The following is a 19,039-nucleotide window of genomic DNA, read 5'->3' as shown; positions in this document are numbered from 1 at the left end:
GGGATTGGTGGCTCCGCCTCTCAGCGCCTCCTTTCCCGGGGAACCTGCAAACCTGGCGCGGCCGAGAGGCGGATTACTGACCCAAATACGGATGGGGATATTGGGGGAGGGGAGCCAGGGCGACAGGGCGGCGGCCCCAGACTGGGAGGGCGGGTCACAGATCCCTCCCAGCCCCCCACTTAGGTAGAGCGTGGGCAGGAGGAACCTCTGGGTTCCGAGGATCAGAAAAACTCCAAAGGCCAGGTTGAGAGTCCCGGGAGGGGAGGTGGAGGGCGGGGGCGGGGAGGGGCGCGGGAGGGGCGGGGGCTTGCTCCGGCCCCGCCCCCTGCGCTCCGGTGCAGGTCGGGCTCCCCCTGGCGGTCCGCGGCCCCGTTCCTCTCCTCGTGCGCCCCCCTCCCGCCGTCCTAGACCCCTGCCTAGCCCAGGTCGGTCTCCGCGGACCCACGGACGGACAGACAGACGGGAGGACGGCCAGCCGCGAGCGCCCGGGCGGCGGGAGGGGGCGGGGAGGCGACGGCCGTGGCGTGAGGAGCAGGAGCAGGTGCAGCGGCGGCGGCGGGCGGGGCCGGGACCCGGCGCGGAGCGGGGGCCGCGGCGCGGGCGGGCGGCAGGGACCGGGAGGCCGCGACTCGGAGTCAGCCCCGCCGGGTCGCGCGCGGGGCCGGGGAGCCGGAGTTGAGCCGGGTGGGGTGGTGACTCCAGAGAACGCAGGATCCCAAGGAGACAGAGAGGACGAGAGCTGGAGGGGGATCCGGAGAGCGGCGGGGGCGCTCCGGGAGGGGTGGAGTAGGACACAGGGGGCGCATCTGGAGGGGAGACGGGGCGGGGGTGGCCAGGACCTGAGCTGGAGCCTGGGAGCCCGAAGGCCAGACAGGTGAGGCGGGAGACCCGGAGGTGGGGGTGAGGTCCGGTTAGTGGGAGAAATCCGGAGGTGTTAAGTTCTGAGCTGGGCTGGGAAGGCAGGCTGGGCAGGGAGAAGGGCTCTCAGCGGGAGGCCCAGGGGTGGTCAGCAGGTGGGGGAAGCTGGGGGAGGACGCAGGGCCAGGTGGAGAGCCGGCAGGGTTGGGGGCTCCCTAGGCGACAGGCAGGTGGGCTCAAGGGTGAGGCTGTTTTTTGTTTTGTTTTTTGTTTTTGAGACAGAGTCACCCAGGCTGGAGTGCAGTGGCGTGATCTCGGCTCACTGCAACCTCCGCCTCTCGGGTTCAAGCGATTCTCCTGCCTCAGCTTCCTGAGTAGCTGGGATTACAGGTGCGCACCACCATGCCCACCTAACTTTTGTATTTTTAGTAGAGATGGGGTTTCACCATGTTGGTCAGGCTGGTCTCGAACTCCTGACCTAGTGATCTGCCCTCCTCAGCCTCCCAACGTACTGGGATTACAGGCGTGAGCCACCGCGCCCGGCCTGAGGCTGGTATTAAGAAGTGAAGTGGGACCCAGGTGGAGGTAAGGAAGAGTCTGGTGGGGAGTTATCTCAGAAGTGAGGCCAGCACAGGCTGAGTGCAGCCCCAGGGTGAGAAGGTGCCCACCAAGAGGACGCTGCAGTGAGGCCCTAGGCCACGTCCGAGGGGTGCCTCCGATGGGGGAAGCCCCTCCCTCGGGGTCACCGGAGCCATGCTGTCCCGCAAGGGCATCATCCCCGAGGAGTACGTGCTGACACGCCTGGCAGAGGACCCTGCCGAGCCCAGGTACCGTGCCCGCCAGCGGAGGGCCCGCTTTGTGTCCAAGAAAGGCAACTGCAACGTGGCCCACAAGAATATCCGGGAGCAGGGCCGCTTCCTGCAGGACGTGTTCACCACGCTGGTGGACCTCAAGTGGCCACACACATTGCTCATCTTCACCATGTCCTTCCTGTGCAGCTGGCTGCTCTTCGCCATGGCCTGGTGGCTCATCGCCTTCGCCCACGGTGACCTGGCCCCCAGCAAGGGCACTGCTGAGCCCTGTGTCACCAGCATCCACTCCTTTTCATCTGCCTTCCTTTTCTCCATTGAGGTCCAAGTGACTATTGGCTTTGGGGGGCGCATGGTGACTGAGGAGTGCCCGCTGGCCATCCTGATCCTCATCGTGCAGAACATCGTGGGGCTCATGATCAACGCCATCATGCTTGGCTGCATCTTCATGAAGACTGCCCAAGCCCACCGCAGGGCTGAGACCCTCATCTTCAGCAAGCATGCGGTGATCGCCCTGCGCCACGGCCGCCTCTGCTTCATGCTGCGTGTGGGTGACCTCCGCAAGAGCATGATCATCAGCGCCACCATCCACATGCAGGTGGTACGCAAGACCACCAGCCCCGAGGGCGAGGTGGTGCCCCTCCACCAGGTGGACATCCCCATGGAGAACGGCGTGGGTGGCAACAGCATCTTTCTGGTGGCCCCGCTGATCATCTACCATGTCATCGATGCCAACAGCCCACTCTACGACCTGGCACCCAGCGACCTGCACCACCACCAGGACCTCGAGATCATCGTCATCCTGGAAGGCGTGGTGGAAACCACGGGCATCACCACCCAGGCCCGCACCTCCTACCTGGCCGATGAGATCCTGTGGGGCCAGCGCTTTGTGCCCATTGTAGCTGAGGAGGACGGACGCTACTCTGTGGACTACTCCAAGTTTGGCAACACCATCAAAGTGCCCACACCACTCTGCACGGCCCGCCAGCTTGATGAGGACCGCAGCCTACTGGAAGCTCTGACCCTCGCCTCAGCCCGCGGGCCCCTGCGCAAGCGCAGCGTGCCCATGGCCAAGGCCAAGCCCAAGTTCAGCATCTCTCCAGATTCCCTGTCCTGAGCCATGGTCTCTCGGGCCCCCCACACGCGTGTGTACACACGGACCGTGTGGTATGGTATGTAGCCCAGCCAGGGCCTGGTGTGAGGCTGGGCCAGCCTCAGCTCAGCCTCCCCCTGCTGCTCATCCAGGGTGTTACAAGGCACTTGTCACTATGCTATTTCTGGCCTCAGCAGGAACCTGTACTGGGTTATTTTTGTCCCTGCTCCTCCCAACCCAATTCAGGACTGGCTCACCCCTCTCGCCCGCCCAAGGCTGCAGAGGCTGTGGGAGGTACTGGGCCCTAGAGCTGTGTGTCCAGCCAGTCCTGGGTCCCCACGATTGACCAGCCACACTCTGGGCCGGTGGCTGGGGAAGAACAATCCCCTGAGGGCTGCTGCTTTGCGTCTGTGGCTCCAAGAAGTGCCTGTGGTCAGGCCCCAGCTCTCCTTGGTCCCTGAAAAAGGACCCGGCTAAGGGCTGGGCCTGGCCAGCAGGGAGGGCAGTTGATGAGAGAGCGTGTTCCCGCTGGAGGGTTGGTGCTGTGGAGCCTACACCGGCAGCGACAGCCTGGGGCTGACAGGGCTCCCCTCTGAGGGCCAGTTTCAGGTCTGGAAGGGGAGGAAGCAGGGGAAGGTGACCTGAGGAGGCTCGGCTTTGTAGAGCCCCGCTCAGGCACAGGGAGGAGGAGATGCCAGGGCTCCTGCCTTTTGCCACATCGGCCTCCTGCAGTGAGGGCTCTGTGGGCTGGGGCTGCTGCCCCTGCCTACCTCCTGCCTGTCCCCAGAGGCTGAGGAGAGGGGGTACTGTGCCCACCACACATGATTAGGCCTCAGACCCAGCTCTGGTCCTGGCTCCGCGACAGTGGCTGCCATTCACTTTGTCCAGAAGGTGGCTTGGGGGTGGGTGTCTTTGGGTTGCTGGAAAAGGTGTGGGAAGGTTCAGGATGGTGGGAGGGAGTGAGGTCCCTGAGGTGAAGAGGCCCTTGGTCCTGACGGGTTTGACCCGTGCCTGGACCCTTGGAGCAGTGTTGTGTGAACTTGCCTAGAACTCAGCCTTCTCCGTTGTCAATAAAGCCTCCCCCTCATGACCTAAACTCTGGGCTTTTCTTGCTGGGGAGGCAGCAAGCATGCTGGTGGGAAGGGAGGCAGGGACTGGCAGCTGCCACCCCCTTCAAGAGGCGCCATAGACCCTAGCAGGGAGGGCAGGGGAGGGACGGAAGGCTGGCACCTCTTCCACCAGTTCAGGGGGACTTTCCCCTCTCCTGCCTCAGGTGGCCCAGCCCTGTCAGCCTGTCTGGCCAACTCAGCCTTTGGGCACTCACCAGGCTTTGCAGCCCTGGGCTCTGTCTCTACTCCCAGGGACCTGCTGGAAGGCTGGAGTGCCCAGGGAGAGGTGTAGAGGTGTCATAGGCATTAGTGTAGTAATTGGAGCACTAACTCTCAAGCCAACTGCCTGGGTTCGAATCCTGGCTCTAGCTGTATGACTTTTGTCAAGTAACTTAGCCTCTCTGTGTCTCAGTTGCCTCTTCTATAACATGGATGCTAATAGTACCTACCTCATAGAATTGTTTTGGAAGTAAATGAAAAATATGTAAAATGCTGAAGTGCCTGGTCTACAGTAAGTGCTCAATAAATGTTAACTATTGTGATTGCTGCTGAATCAGCTACATGATGAGGAAACGGCCAAACAAGTGTTAAAGAGAGACGGTGCTTTTATTTTGCCCTTGGTCATGTTTCTTTGCCAGGTCTTTCTTTCCACACGGTGTCCCCTCCTAGCTGAGACCACGATTTTAGGGGCTGTGGCAATGCCTGTGACCTGGTCCCCTTGTCTCCATCTCACCCACTGTAGTCCATCTGCCACGCAGCCTCCAGGGTGGTCTTAGAAGGGTGGGTCACCCCCCACCCTCATCATGAAATACCTTCGGTAGTTCCCCATCACCTCTGGGTCAAGGCTAGCTTCTTAGCAGCCATTTCAGGCTGTGACTGCCTCTCCGGCCTTATGGCCCACTGTTTTCTTGCCAGCAGTCTGCACTTGCCCACCCACTTCCCTAGGTACCTCGCTGTCCTATCCCTCCTGACACATAATGTTGAGCTTCCTACCTCCCAGACCTTGCTTATGTTACTCCCTTGGCCTGGACTGCCCAGGCCTCATCTCTGTCTGTTGAAATCCATAAAAATCCAGGCTGAGTGATGCCTCCTCGAAACCTTCCCTGATTTCTCTGGAAAAGGAAGGTCCCTTCCCTCTGCTGTGCTGTGGGCATTCTCCTTTTGCCTACGTTTAGGGGTCTGTCTCCCCATCCCCAAGTCCATGGCTTCCTGAGGTCAGGGACTGTGACTCAGCACTGTGGCTGGCTTACACGGAGTAGGTGCTACATGAATGAACAAATGAATGAATGAATAACGGATGGATGGCGTACAGGACAAAAAGCCAGGGTTATTGCTACAGTGTGAGGCCTGCAGACAGGGCATCAGTGAGGGTCTGTCTCAGGCGGCTCCAGACGCAGGGCCAAGGGGCCAGGAAGTTGCCGCTGCTGGTCTGAGCTCTAAGCTGCCCTCTCCCAGCACCCATGCAGTTCCCAGCGCTGATTCCCTTCCTTGCAGAGCTGACCCATTTCTGGTTTTGACGGTGAAGGGGTGAAAGCTACTCAGAGTCAGCCCAGCATCCTAGGAGGCTGGCTCTAGCGACTCAGCTTGGCTGCCATTAAGGCCAAGGAGAAGGGCCAGACTCACTAAGGACCTGCTGGCAGTACCATCCTTGGAGCCCAAACCAGAGTAACCTTCCTCCACCCCTCAGGGACCTTAAGCTGCTGGTGAGTGTGAAGCCCACAGAACTGAGGGCTTAGCGCCACCTGCTGGCCACAGAGAAGACTTACTTCAGCAGAGAAAATCAGGACCACTGGTCCTAGGTTTTCCACCAACTCTGAGGGAGACCCCCAGCCTTAAGGCATAACCCAGGGAGGGGCTGGAAAGCTCCAGGCATAGAGAGGCAGTTCAACCAAGCCTCCCTCCTCCACGAAGGTGTTCTTGCCCACTGATGGTGCTACCTCCATCTGGGGGCACCCTTTCTCTATGGCACTGGCCTCAACTGGACAAAGAAGTTCACCTGAGCGCTACTCAGCCCAGCAGGAACTTCTGTGATAATTTTGTTTGTGATATTCTGCCTCCAGGATTGCATCCCTCAGTCATCATGTGACAGCAGAGGAAGCAGTCTGGCCCATCCACACGCTATGTGCAGAGCTGTCTCAACTCCAGGGCCCCTGAAAAGGAGAAGGGAAGTACCATGTGTCACTGTGGCCCAGCAGGACTGAGAGAAGCACCATTCTTCTTTGAGTTTGTAGATGAGGAAACAGGGTCAGAAAGGGTGGCGTCTTAGACCATTCAGGCTTCTATAACAAAATACCATAGACTGGGTGGCTTATAAACAATAGACATTTATTACTCACAGTCTGGAGGCTGGGAAGTCCAAGATCAAGGTGCCAGTGGATTCAGTGTCTGCTGAAGGGCCTGTCTTTCCCCTGTAATCTTACATGGTGGAAAGTGTGAGGGAGCTCTCTGGGGCCTTGTTACATAAGGGTACTAATCCCATTCATGAGGATTCCACCCTCATCACCTCCCAAAGGCCCCGCTTCCAAATACCATCACCTTGGGCATTAGGATTTAACATGTGCATTTTAGAGGGACACAGACATTTAGCCTATAGCAGGAAGTAATTTGCTAAGATCTCACAGCTAGTAGGAGGCAGGTCCAAGATTTCAGCCAAAGTCTATCTAATGCCACAGCTCTGCTCTTCCCTCCCCCTCTTTCCCCTAGCACACAGTCCCAGTGACCTAAGCTCCAGCTTTTAGTAGGGCTGCACCTTGTTCTAAGTGTCACATTCACCACAGGGAGAAAGTTGTCTCCAAACCAAGGGAAAGAGGGAAGGTGGAACTCAGCAAGCCCCTGGGCCTCCCTGAGATCCCAGATTGGAAACTGGCAGCAGGCTTGGCTGTTTTGTGACAGCCTAGATTATGTCCAGAACACCTATGGAGTCAGAACAACCTCACTGGCACTTTTTCTGGCCCACGTGCATGATGAGCCCTCCATCTTCTTCCTTCTTACAGGAAGACTGGGCTCTTTGCTTTCCAGGCTCTTCTTCCAGCCAGTCAGGTGTCAACGCAGCCTGATTGGGCACATCTGCCGCCCATCTGTCCCCAACTCATATCAATGGTGTGAGACATGTCCTGGGCCTCAGTCCTGAGCTTCAGAGGGAAGGCAAACCAGGCCACCCTCTTCCTGTGTGCTAGCCTAGAAAAACTAGCCCACTCGCACACTAGAACCTGCCCAGGCCTAACACCTGTGGATTTGGCATCTCCAGCCAATGTCACCATGAGACCCACCCGAGCCCCACTAATGTGCACCTCTGGCCCTTCTGCTGGAGAGGACTCACGCAGCTTCTCCAGGGCCCACTTTCTCTCCACGGGCAGGAGGCTCTGTCTTTCACCTGAGCTCCTCCCCTACATCTTTTTCTAGGGAGAACTTTCCCAGGGAGCTTGCATTCACAGCAGGAGAGCTGCCCTGACACTCCACAAGTCTCTGGGCTCCCCAGGGCCTCTGAGGTCTTCCCAGGCCCAGATATCAGACACTCTGTGTTGTACCAAGTGTCCAGATAACTTTAGAAAGAAGACATGAGTTCCGTTCATCAAAGTCATGTTGACCTCAGGTCCGAAGAACAACAGATTGATTCCAGCTTGAAAGAAGCTGGGGAAAGGAAGAACAGTGGGGTTAGTCAGAGCTGGGCCAGAAGTGCCTTTTGTTGTGCTGGATTCTGGATTATTGGCAGCCCCTCTGCCAGAGCTACCCGTCTAGGGCACTGATCTATGGGAGGGGAAGCAGGTGCTACCCACACCCTATTCTAGTTCCACTCTGGGCAGGTCCAACTCTGGAGTGACGTGAAGAGCAGGCTGCCTGGACTGGCCAAACTGGGTCCAGGAGTGTGAACTTCTGCCTTTCCCCCGACCTCAATTTCTGGCAGGCACCAAGGCCAATGAGTGAAATGAGTAATACAAAATGCCTGTGCAGCTCCACAGCTTATTACTTTCAGTGGGGGAAGCAACAATGTTCAGGTATGCAGCACAGGTTGGCACTGCCTAGAAGCTGTCTATAGCTTATAGGATCCAGTTAACCCTTTTGTTAGTCATGCACCTCCCCTGCATGAAACGATATTGTTCCTTGCAGCACAAATATGTCCCAACCTCCTCCTCCCCAGATCATCAGCCCCGAACTGAAGCAAAATAGACTTTGGGTAGTCTTTCCTCTGTTTACTCTTTACTTCATTTGATCAATTCCAATTTTTTTCATAATGCCATTATTATTGAGGGAAGGGGAGTAACTTCAAGGTAATCCAGAGAGAAGCAAATGCAATACAGTTCTGACTGAGATGCAGATTCCTTTTTGTTAAATGCTGACTGTGTCCTTGGTTTCCCATTCACCTGGGAAGTAGAAGAATAAAAATCATTCCATAGTTCCATCCAAGGAGGGCAGCTGCAACAGTGTGCTCTTGAGCAGGCTGTCTGGGTCATCAGGAAAAGCCGTTCCAGTTACTCATGCATTCTCTGAGAAACCTTGTCATCTCTGCCATCTGTCTCTGTGTAGGAACTGCCAAAGTCCTTCGGTTCCCCATCTCAAATAAGCAGTGAATGGGTTACTTCCCTCATTCTAATCCTTCAGTCCCTCCTTGTGTCCATTTGGATCTTCCAGAAAGCAGCTTTCAAGATGGAGTTAGAAGTACAAGTGAGTAATGAGGGGTGATTACCGTGAAAGATAAAGGGGAGAGGCTGTAGGGGGGAAGGCCTCAGACCACCGTGCAGGCTGACTGTGAAGGAAAGGCAGGGCGGATGAGGGAAGACTAAGATGAGCCTCAGGCTACAGTACAGTAATTCCTCACTTAATGGAGTTGATAGGATCTTGGAAATTATGACTTTAAATAAAATAATGTAGAACAAAACCAATTTTCCCATAGGCTAACTGCTATAAGAAAGAATTAAGTTCACAGCATATTTCTGGTCATAAAACACAACATCAAACTTCTAAATAAAGACCAAACACTTCAATATTTAACACTGAAATAAATGTTTACATACACATTTAGGAATGATTACTAATACTAATGACCAATACTAGGCCAGGCACGGTGGCTCATGCCTGTAATCCTAGCACTTTGGGAGCCCAAGGCAGGAGGATAGCTTGAGCTCAGGAGTTTGAGACCAGCCTGGACAATATAGCGAGACCTTATCGCAACAACAACAACAACAAAAAATTAGACAGGCATGGTGACATGCGCCTGTAGTCCCAGCTACTCAGGAAACTGAGGTGGGAGTATCGCTTGAGCCCAGGAGGTGGAGGTTGCAGTAAGCCAAGATTGTGCCACTGCACTCTGGCCTGGGTGACAGAGTGAGACTTTGTCTCAAAAAAAATTACTAAAAACAAATAATAATTACTCACCCAATGATTCCAGTTCAGAGTTGTGGGTGGCCAGAGCCTATCCCAGTGGCTCAGAGCACTAAGTGGGCATCAACCCTGGAGAGGATGGTATCTGGCTGTAGGGCATGCTCACATACACACACCCTCACTCACTGTGGCACCATCTAGACACCCCAATTTACTGAAAGTGCTCATTTTTGCGATGTGGGAGGAAACCAGAGTACCTGATGAAAACCCATGCAGAACATGCAAACTCCACACAGACAGTGGCTCAGGTTGGGAACTGAATTTTTTTCATCAATGTGATAACAAAATGACATCAAATAAAATGATGTTATTCTAGCACCTAATATACACTCTGAGAAAGTCTTGGCCACCCCAGATCCCCGAGATCAGCAGCTGGAGATCTCGGGATATAGTTCAGTATTCCAGCATCAGCTCCCAACATGGAGCTCCTGCCTTGCTCAGTCAGTGGCAGAAGCAGTCTGGGGAGAGCATGGTGCCAGCTGGAATACTGAAGCAGATCCCTGAGATCTGTAGCTGGAGCCCATCAGCTGACTGCACTCCTCACACAGGCTCTCTCTCGAAGGGGGTCTCAGACACATCTCTGTGGCTACCACACTTCTTTTGGTCAAAGCTCAGCTTCCTGAGGAGTTGTAGCACTTAGCTTATGCTGTGTAACAAAGCCAGTATAAAACAGTGGCTTTAAAAAACATTTTAAATATTAATGTAATATTTAAAATGTTTTACATATTAAAAGTATTTTCCAAGTATTTGAGAGTTGGCTCTGCCAGCTCTGCTGATCTCAGATTTGCTCACATGGAGTCAGGTGGCTGTCATCTAATCTAGCCTGGCCTCCACTGGAGCAACAAGGATGTGGTAGCCAGCATCTCTCATCCTCCAGCAGGCTAGTCTGGACCTGTTCTTCTCCCAGCACCATTAGAAGCACATGAGGAAGCAAATGAAGACACACAAGGCCTCTTGGGGCTTACACTTGGAACTGGCACGCCTTCACTGCTGTCTTCTTAAGTTGGCTGAAAGAGGTCACACAGTTAGAGGCACTACAAAGTTACACAGCAATGGACATGGATGCAGGGAAGGGTGTAGGATTGGAGTCATCTTTGCAAACAACTAAACGATCCAGCTGATCATAAAGGATTTGTTTTCTTTTTCCATAAGCATCATTGCTGATGTTGGGGTTATCAGCAATAAACTGATAGTTTTACAGTCTCACCAATGCACCACAATGTAGCAGTCTCTCATTGCCCAAGGTATCACCTGAAGTTCTTTGTCTCATAACCAAGAAAATTAAGGAGCATGGACCCCAAAGGTGAGGTTGGAGCAAAAGTTTAAAAAGTGAAAAAAGAAAGCTCCCCACTGCCAAGAGGGGGCCCAAAAGAGTGTCGCCATTTCACAGTTGAATACAGAGGCTTTTGTAAGAAATTGATGAGTGCTGGGCATCTCATTTGCATAAAGCATGAATTTCTGGTAGTTCTACCCTATCCTCCCAGTGTGCATGCAGGCCCTTAGCTTGAGTTACTCCATATGGCTTTGTTCCCCTTACTGCGCATGTCTCAGGGAATGGAATTTTCCATTGTGGGCATCTCTGGGCAAGTCTCCTGTGTAGTCTTTCTTACCTAGGCAGCTGTGGACATGTCTAAGGCAAGCCTCCCTGTACAAGTTCTCTTCTCTGTGCCTGCAGTTTGGTTTTTCAAGCTGTTCTTTTGTTTGGAAGAATTTTACCGAGGACCCACCCTAACTGCCTGTCTTTCTTCCTTCCTCCTCTCTCATTCCCTGCTTCAGGAGTGGAGACCCCAACTGCTGTTGGGGAAAGTGGACGATGACCACTCCTGGCTGCTTCCTGCTGGAAGGGGGCGTCGTTGGGGTTACAGCAGTTAGGGCTCCTCCTGAGATTGGTCTAAGGGTCCCCAGAAGAATGGCGTGTCTATGGTTCTATCTAACCATAGAAATGTGGTTCTATCTGCAGCACCTTTTGGAGTTTAATAGCCTCTAAGTGAGAGGAAACAATTTGAGTTACAGTATTGAATATACAAAGTCCAAACATTAGTACAAAACACACCAGCAAAAGGGGGCCTAATAAAGGAGCTAAGCAGTTCCACAAAGAAGACTGGAATCCATTTAAGAGGGATTGTAGCCAACTGGGACTGGAGCCCGCATTCTCTCTTAATCTGTCAATGTTCTAATTTGATCTTTAGGCACCTGTACATTCTCTACTTGACTAGAGGTATTGATCTAGAAGTGACATGCTTCTTTTTAAAAGTGCACAGGTACCCCCTACTTTGGCCATAAGGATATCTAGGGCCTATCTATTTTGCATAACTACCGAGGCTAAAGAGTTTATGAATTGTTGTTGTGCTTCTATGGCTCCTACTGTTAGCTTCTACCCTTGTGGCATCATAATAGAAATATTAAGTACTGATTTTTCAAGGAGAGGAATACCAGCAAACCAGAATAGGCCTCTGACTATAGAATCCCCTATCCATGGTTTTTCTGAGATAGGATTGTCATGTGCAGGTCCTACCCAATCTTCTCTTTCAGTTAAGTCTCCATATGAGGGCATGGAAATGATAGACCTCTTTGTTCAGTGCATCTGAGATAGCACACTCACTAGAAAAGACGCTAGGCTAGGGATGTCCCCAGATGATGCTGCCATATCAGTGGAATTTAAAGATAACAGGTCAGGAACCACTGCCACGATAGTGCAGGTTCCCTTCCAGTGCCTAGGGAGGATTAAGTATAGCCAGGAGCCACAAAGGAAATAAAGCCCTGTCCCCTGAAGGGCCAGTTCTAAGTTGTAGCTTGTGAGAGACACAGGCAGATCTTTCTCATATCTTAGAAGCTTCCCCCTCCTGCATGTAATAGGAACATCTTTGGGATGGGGATATCTATACTCAGGATAGTCACTCACGATGCCATTTGGAATTTTACATGCTAAATGAGAAGGGTCCACCTGATAAATTGAGTTTTGTTTGTTTGTTTGTTTTTTGAGATAGAGACTTACTCTGTCGCCCAGGCTGGAGTGCAGTGGCACAATCTTGGCTTTCTGCAACTTCTGCTTCCCGGGTTCACGCAATTCTCCTGCCTCAGCCTCCCGAGTAGCTGGGACTACAGGCATGTACCACCACGCCTGGCTTTTTTTTTTTTTTTTTTTGTATTATTAGTACAGACGGGGTTTCACCATATTGTCCAGGCTAGTCTTGAACTCCTGACCTCATCATCTACCCGCCTCAGCCTCCCAAAGTGCTGGGATTACAGGCGTAAGCCACCACACCTGGCCGACAAATGGAGTTTCAAAAGACCAGGGACACGATATGTCCTGGCCAATATCTCAGATAATGCCCCCTTGTGACAGGGGCTGTCAGTCCAGAAGTCTCCTGTTCTGTTCACCCACAGATTTGTAGGCCACTACTACTAAGCATCATACAGGGGGTCTGGAATCCCATGAGAGTGCATGTCTGGGAAGGCCTATGTGTTGTTTTTTACATTATAGTGCCATGTGTCAGGGTGGTTACCCAGAGCCTGCCATTCCCAGCAGGACTTCCAACCAGGAGGAGACGCTGAATTCTGAAAGCCTCCCCTCCATATGGCTTCCAATTTTCTTAGATCATCCTTCTTATGTCTTTTTCTCCAAACTTCCGAGCTTTCAGCAATTACAAGTATGGTGTTATAATATTTGAGATCTCCCAGGTATGGTCCTTTTCCTCTGCTTTTAAAACAGGAGGAGGCATTTGCTATTACCCGGCCAACTTTTCCTAGCCTGAGGGTGTGAGGCTTATCTTTGGGGAAAGTGTTTTCTGGCACCAGGGAGGAAATGCTTTCCTGGGAGGAGTTAGTTACTCAGTTGAAAGTGTTCCCATACCATGTTCCATTTATGCCTGACAAGTCTTTAATGGCTAAAAGTAAAGCTAACAAAGGGAATCCTAAGACAGTAAATACCAAGTCATCAAGAGGTTCCTTAGTGTTACTGAACTGAGCAAACCGCTCAGGACAGACCCAGCAATTTGTCTTGTATAAATGGGACATGGCTGATACAGTACAGGCTAAAGGGTGTGACGTATTACCAAACCCAATAAAAAGTCCTAGCAGACTCGGCCCTACTGGGTAGAGCTTCTTTAAATGAGGGACCATTGTTGTTTTGGAAGTACTTAGGGAGCCCAAAGTGAGGAATTATTTAACTAATTAGTATTCTCACCACCTCAGAGGCCTTTTCTGTTGGGCATAGGAATGCCTCTACCCAGTTAATGAAGGTATGCACCCACACCAAAAGACATTGAATGCCATTTATTTTGGGCATATGGGTGAAGTCTATCTGCCAGTCCTCCCCTGAGTAACTTCCCATCCTTTGAGTGCGGTGGGGAAGAAGTCATCTGTTAAAGGGATTATTTTTAAGAGGGTTTCACGAGTATTAACAACCTATTTGACCATTTTTAGTAGATTTTCTCCTGAGAACAATCTTTGGATGCACTGATGTCTTATGCTTTCCTAAGTGAAAGGCTCAGTGGAGGATTTTAAGAATCTTCCATTGGCTGGAGGCTGGCAAGCGTACTTTGCAATCTTCTGATTGTAACCATCCTGAGGGTTGAAAAGTATACCTCGAGAGGTGGCCCATTCTATCTCTGTAGGGGAATACTGAGGCTTTATTTCCCTTATGTAGCCCTCCCAAATCAGAGGGGTCTCAAGTGTATTGGGACCTTGGGGCCTTCTTACTGCTGACTTAGCTCTTTGGTCTGCTAGCCTGTTTCCTTTGGCTATTTCATCTACCCGCTTCTGATGCCCTCTGCAATGTCTGACCACTAATTCTCATGGGAGGAACACTGAGGATAATAGCCTGTTGATGTCTTGATGGTATTTAATGCAAGACCCATTAGCAGTGAGGAAGTGCCTTTCCTTTCAGATGGCAGCATGGGCAAGGAGAACTAGAAAGGTACACTTGGAGTCAGTATAAATGTTAGCTGTCTTTCCTTTGCTTAGTTCAAGTGCTCTTGTGAGAGGGATCAGCTCAACTGATTGAGAGTGTGTGCCTGGTGAGAGAGGCACATTTTCAATGTTATTTAGGGTGACTACTGCATATCCCACTTTTCAGACTCCCTGTCCTACAAAAGAGCTCCCATCCATAAAGTGGGTCCAGTCTGGATTTTCTAGGGGAATTTCTTTGAGATCCTCCCTAGCGGCATAGGTTGTACTACAGTCTGTTCACAATTATGTTCAGTTTCTCCAGTTTCCTCTGGGAGGAAAGTGTCTGGGATCAGGCAAGCTCAGGTTTTTAACTGGACTGCAGATTCCTCTAGCAGCAAAGCCTGATACTTGAGGAGGCAGCTGTCTGTTAGCCAGAGACTCGCTTTAGAGGACAGCAAGACTGCCACATTATTTATGTGAGGCATAAACAGGTTATTCCCCAGGGTTAACTTGGTGGTCTCTGGGACTAGCAGGGCCACTACTGTAACTGCTCAGAGGCAAGCTGGCCATCCTTTAGCCTCCAAGTCAAGCTCTCTACTTAAGTAACTTACTGGCTGTTGAGCTGGGCCTTGAACTTGAATTAAAACTCCCAGGGCCATTCCTTTCCTTTATGAATCATAAACTTTAAAGGACTTCCCTACAGAAAGACTGGGGGCTGGTGCTTTAAGCAAGGCTTGTTTTAACTGATTAATGGCCTTTTGACCTTCAGGTTCCCAGGTCAGGAAGTGAGTTTTAGCCACTTGAATTTCTTTTATAAGGTGATATAAAGGGCAACCTATTTTATCATACCTGGGTATCTATAACCTACAAAAACCTGTAATGCCCAAGCATCCCTCAGCTGCTTGAGGGTTCTGGGGAGAGGAAGGGAGGAAATGGGATTAATCCTCTCCTCACCTAGTGCTCTTGTTCCCTTCTGACAAGACCAGACCTAGGTACTTTACCAAAGTCTGATAGAGCTGAGCCTTAGATTTTGAAGCCTTATATCCCTTTCCAGCTAGGAAATTAAGGAGAGCCTCAGTGCCGTCTCAAGAAACTTCCTCAGTCGGGGCACAGAGGAGAATGTCATCTACATATTGTAAAACTTTAACCTGAGAATGGAAGAATTCGAAGAGATCTCTTGACAATACTTGCCCAAATAGGTGGGGGCTATCTCTAAATCCCTGAGGCAGTACAGTCCAGGTTAACTGGGTGGTTTGATTGGAGGGGTCTTCAAAGGTAAACAAGTATTGGGAGTCAGGGTATAAAGGTATACAGAAAAAGGCATCCTTTAGGCCCAGAACTGTGAACCATTTAGTTCCCTTGGGTATTTGAGTTAGCAAAGTATAGGGACTGGGATCTACTGGATGAATCGTAATCACAGCCTCATGAATAAGGCAGAGGTCCTGAACTAGTCTCCCTTCCCCATTGGATTTTTGCACCCCTAATATTGGGGTGTTTCAAGGGCTACTGCAAGGCCTAAGGAGGCCTTGTGCCTTTAGGTTATCAATGCTGGCATCTAGCCCTTTTCTATTTTCTGGCTTCAGGGGGTATTGTCTCTGGTTAGGAAAAAAAGTGGGATCCTTGAGGTGGATCCAGACTGGTATAGTGGTTATAGTCCGGCCACTTCTTCCCTGAGTTGCCCAAACCTCTGGGTTAATGCTGGTTTCCACTAAGGGGAGGCGGAGTTTGTCCTGGAGCCATAAGGATGGTGGCCCCCATACGTGCTGGAATATCTCTATCTAATAAAGGAGTGGGACTTTCAGGCATGACTAAAAAGGCCTGTGTAAACAGTAGGTCCCTCTGACTGCAACTAATAGGTTGAGAAAAATATCAAGTTAAAGTCTTTCCTGAGATGCCCATCATGGTTGTGCTATGGGAGGAACGAAGGCCTGAATTGGAGAGGAAAACAGAAGCCTGGCTCCAGTGTCCAGAAAGAAGTCTACCTTCCTCCCTTCGAACTCCAGAATCACCTGGTGCTCCTGGGTAGTAACAGCAGTCTGAGCCACTGTAGCCAGGGAGTTGAGCCCCAGGACCCATCAGTCCTGCTGGACCATTTGTGAGACTGGCTCTGGACTCAGTGACCTATGCTTCCCAGGACAGTCTGCCTTCCAGTGGTCCCCATTGTATACTGGACAGGGTTGAGGTGGCTTCTTCTTGCTGCCTGGGCAGTCCCTTTTGAAGTGCCCTAGTTTGCCACATTGGTAGCAACTAGCAGGTGCACCTTGGGGATACTGGGTTTTATACAAAGTGGCCACCAGAGTCTCTGCCTTTTTCTTGTGTTTCCTCTCCTTCCCCTGGGCCTCCTCCTGGTCCCTATTATAAAAGACCAAGGTGGCTACATTCAGGAGGTTTTGTAAGGTGCTATCTAATCCCATGGCCTGTTTCTCTAGCTTCCTTCTGATATCAGGGGCTGTCTGAGTAATAAACTTGTCTTTCAAAATTAGCTGTCCCTCAATTGAATTATTTATGTGAGGTATAAACATACCTCACAGGAGACAAGGAAGTGTGTTTCACTACAGCCTCTCTCAGCCTTTCCAAAAAGGCTGAGGAATTTTCATCTAGTTTTTGATCTATCATGGAGAGTTTGGGGTAATTAAGAGGCTTGGCTCTGGTCCTCTGTAGGCCCTCTAATAAGCACATTTGAAAATGTTTTCTTTGCCACTCATCTAAGGTACCACTGGGGTCTGAATTATGTTGTTCAAGGGGCACTGCCTCGCTTCCTATTGGGTATGTGAATGCTGGTTCTTTCTCACCTTCTTTCCTTATTGAGTGGCTATAGAAGACATGTTGTTCATCTCTGAATTTTTCTGCTGCCTGCAGGGCTACCTGTTTTTCTGTAGTAGTTAAGAGTTTAAGAGCAACATAACATCACCCCAAGTAAGGTCAAACACCTGAGTTAGGTTTTGGAAAGCCTCTATATATCTATCAGGTCATCAGAGAACTTGCCCAGGTCCCCTTTTATTTGCCCAAGGTCCTGTAATGAAAAGGGAACTTGGACCCTAGTGGCACCACGTCCATCAGGCATTTACTGTAGGGGTAACAGTAAAGTTGGGGGTTGGGAGGATAGAACTGGAGTTGTTGATGTTGTGGCTGGAGGAGGTTCCCAGATAGGGGAGACAGGAAGGATTGGGGCATCCGGAACTGCATCCGAGTGTTCCCTGGGGGTTTGTTTCTCAGACTTTGCAGAATTATCATCTATGGACTTGCCTGATGTAACTGTTAGGAGAGCAGGGTCAATTCTACAACACTGACAAAGATCTGGGTTGTCTTGCAAGGCAAAGAAGGCTTGCACATAAGGAACCTCAGACCATTTGCCCTCCTGTCTGCAGAAAACATCTAGTTGTTGAATGGTATTAATATTAACACTTCCCTCAGGAGGCCAGGCCTCCCCATCCTGCAGCTGGTAAGACGGCCATGCCCGAGTGCAAAAGAATATGAGGTGCTCTTTCTTCAGAGTCTGAGTGTCAAAGGAGTTCCAGTGTTTCAGAATGCACTTGAGAGGAGTATAGGCTCAAGACGATTTGTTACATATCTAGAAAAAGAGGAGAGAAAAGGCATCCCTTAGTCTCCTTTGTCCTTCTGGAGTGACTGACAGCAGAGAGAAAAATGGAACGGGCATCCCCCTTCTCCTCTTCCCTCCCATTTCCTCAGGTTCCTGGTGACCATTATAGGTGCTGCCCATGGATCAAAGCATGACCTTCACCCATGAATCCGGAGGAGCTAGTTTGTGCTCACCTGCACAAGGTCCTAGCTCTCTGCCCTGCTGTGTAGGTTTCCTAGACCTACTTGGCCCATAAGGCTCCTGAGATTCCCTAGAACCCTGGGAGAGATTGTGCAGTAGTTGGATTGGGGCAAGACCCTTTAAGGAAGGGAACATCTTAACTCTATCCTTACATCCTCTTACTACCACCCCGGCAAAGTTATGAATTCCTAGAGAATGAGACCGATTGATTTCTAAACACAAGATCCCTTTCTCACTTAGATGCCAGTGTAGCTGTGTACAGAACAGATGCCTCAAAAGAATGTAAAACTTGAATGGCTGTTCTCCCTCCAATGGGGATAACACTGAGGCTAAAATCTGTCTTCCCAGGGTAGCTTCCTCCCGGCTGTTGAAAGAGGAGTTTTTCTGCTTACAAATAGGGCATGGGGCCTGATCACTGAAAGAGGGACATAAGAGAGAAAGGAATCAGGGAACTAGAGGTTTTGGGCAAAGGGCTGACAAGGCTTCTCACAGAGAAAAATCCCATCCCACTAGGTAGCACTATAGGGTTTGAAATGTTAGGAAAAAACTCTGACTACAAATTCTTTCCAAGCAGAGGTCAGAAAGGGAGGTTTGGGGCTTAATAGGCTGTCCCCATAATACGCTGTCCAGTAGAAAAAAACTAGTTTGTCTCATAGAGGGAATGCTTAAATTCATTGGGCAATGCTGAGCTCTTACATGAAGGAAAAACAACCTGATGGAGAAAAGGGTATTCACTTGGGGTGAAACATCCCCCTATAGAGTGCCATGAATGTCTATCACTGGGGGGACAAAAAGGCCCTAAGTGAAAGTTTAGGCTGAAATCTTGAAGTCCCCCTGTCTCAAGGAAATCACAAAAACGACAATTATTTGAGTTACATTCCTCGTTACTAAGGCACTTGCTGACTTTGCTTAACAGGATTATCTCCCCAGGCTATAAAGACACCCACAACATTGCATACAAAGAAGGAATAGGAGACATAGTAGCTGTGAAAAGCAAGGAAGAAAATGCAATAGAAAAGTCTGGAAGTCCTGGTGCCAACATTCTGATGGGCTGTCAGGGGCTGGAGTTGGTCCAGGGACCTTCAGGTAACACTGAGGAGTAGCCTCAAACAGAAACCTT

The 19,039-nt window shown here is 50.8% G+C and overlaps 2 protein-coding genes across 5 annotated transcripts in view; one reads left to right on the top strand and one right to left on the bottom strand.

The window, feature by feature from the left end:
* The first annotated feature begins 284 nt into the window (after nucleotides 1-284).
* Nucleotides 285-16,926, top strand: KCNJ11 (potassium inwardly rectifying channel subfamily J member 11). 4 transcript variants are annotated; one of them, XM_034932229.3, is made up of 2 exons: nucleotides 285-541; nucleotides 1,857-16,926. In XM_034932229.3, the coding sequence occupies exon 2, from the start codon at nucleotides 1,873-1,875 to the stop codon at nucleotides 2,782-2,784; it is 912 nt and encodes a 303-aa protein (XP_034788120.1). In that variant the 5' UTR covers nucleotides 285-541; nucleotides 1,857-1,872; the 3' UTR covers nucleotides 2,785-16,926. The 4 variants fall into 4 exon arrangements, with proteins under 4 accessions (XP_034788120.1, XP_034788119.1, XP_057155096.1 ...); XM_034932228.3 differs by having other exon boundaries at nucleotides 409-425; XM_057299113.2 differs by lacking the exon at nucleotides 285-541 and adding an exon at nucleotides 558-874.
* NCR3LG1 (natural killer cell cytotoxicity receptor 3 ligand 1) overlaps nucleotides 8,045-19,039 on the bottom strand; it is a 30,440-nt gene continuing 19,445 nt past the window's right edge. Inside the window, exon 5 of the mRNA XM_003818210.7 lies at nucleotides 8,045-17,709. Coding sequence (XP_003818258.5) covers nucleotides 17,689-17,709 — 21 coding nt within the window. The 3' untranslated portion in view covers nucleotides 8,045-17,688. The remainder of the gene's footprint in view (nucleotides 17,710-19,039) is intronic.

Source organism: Pan paniscus, chromosome 9, assembly GCF_029289425.2.
Source record: "Pan paniscus chromosome 9, NHGRI_mPanPan1-v2.0_pri, whole genome shotgun sequence".
Taxonomy (NCBI): Eukaryota; Metazoa; Chordata; class Mammalia; order Primates; family Hominidae; genus Pan; species Pan paniscus.
The sequence above is the reverse complement of the archived record's forward strand: the minus strand, read 5'-3'. Positions and strand labels throughout refer to the sequence as shown.

Coding starts and splice junctions, on each gene's coding strand:
- KCNJ11 (XM_003818211.6), top strand. CDS start 1,612: ATGCTGTCCCGCAAGGGCATCATCCCCGAGGAGTACGTGCTGACACGC.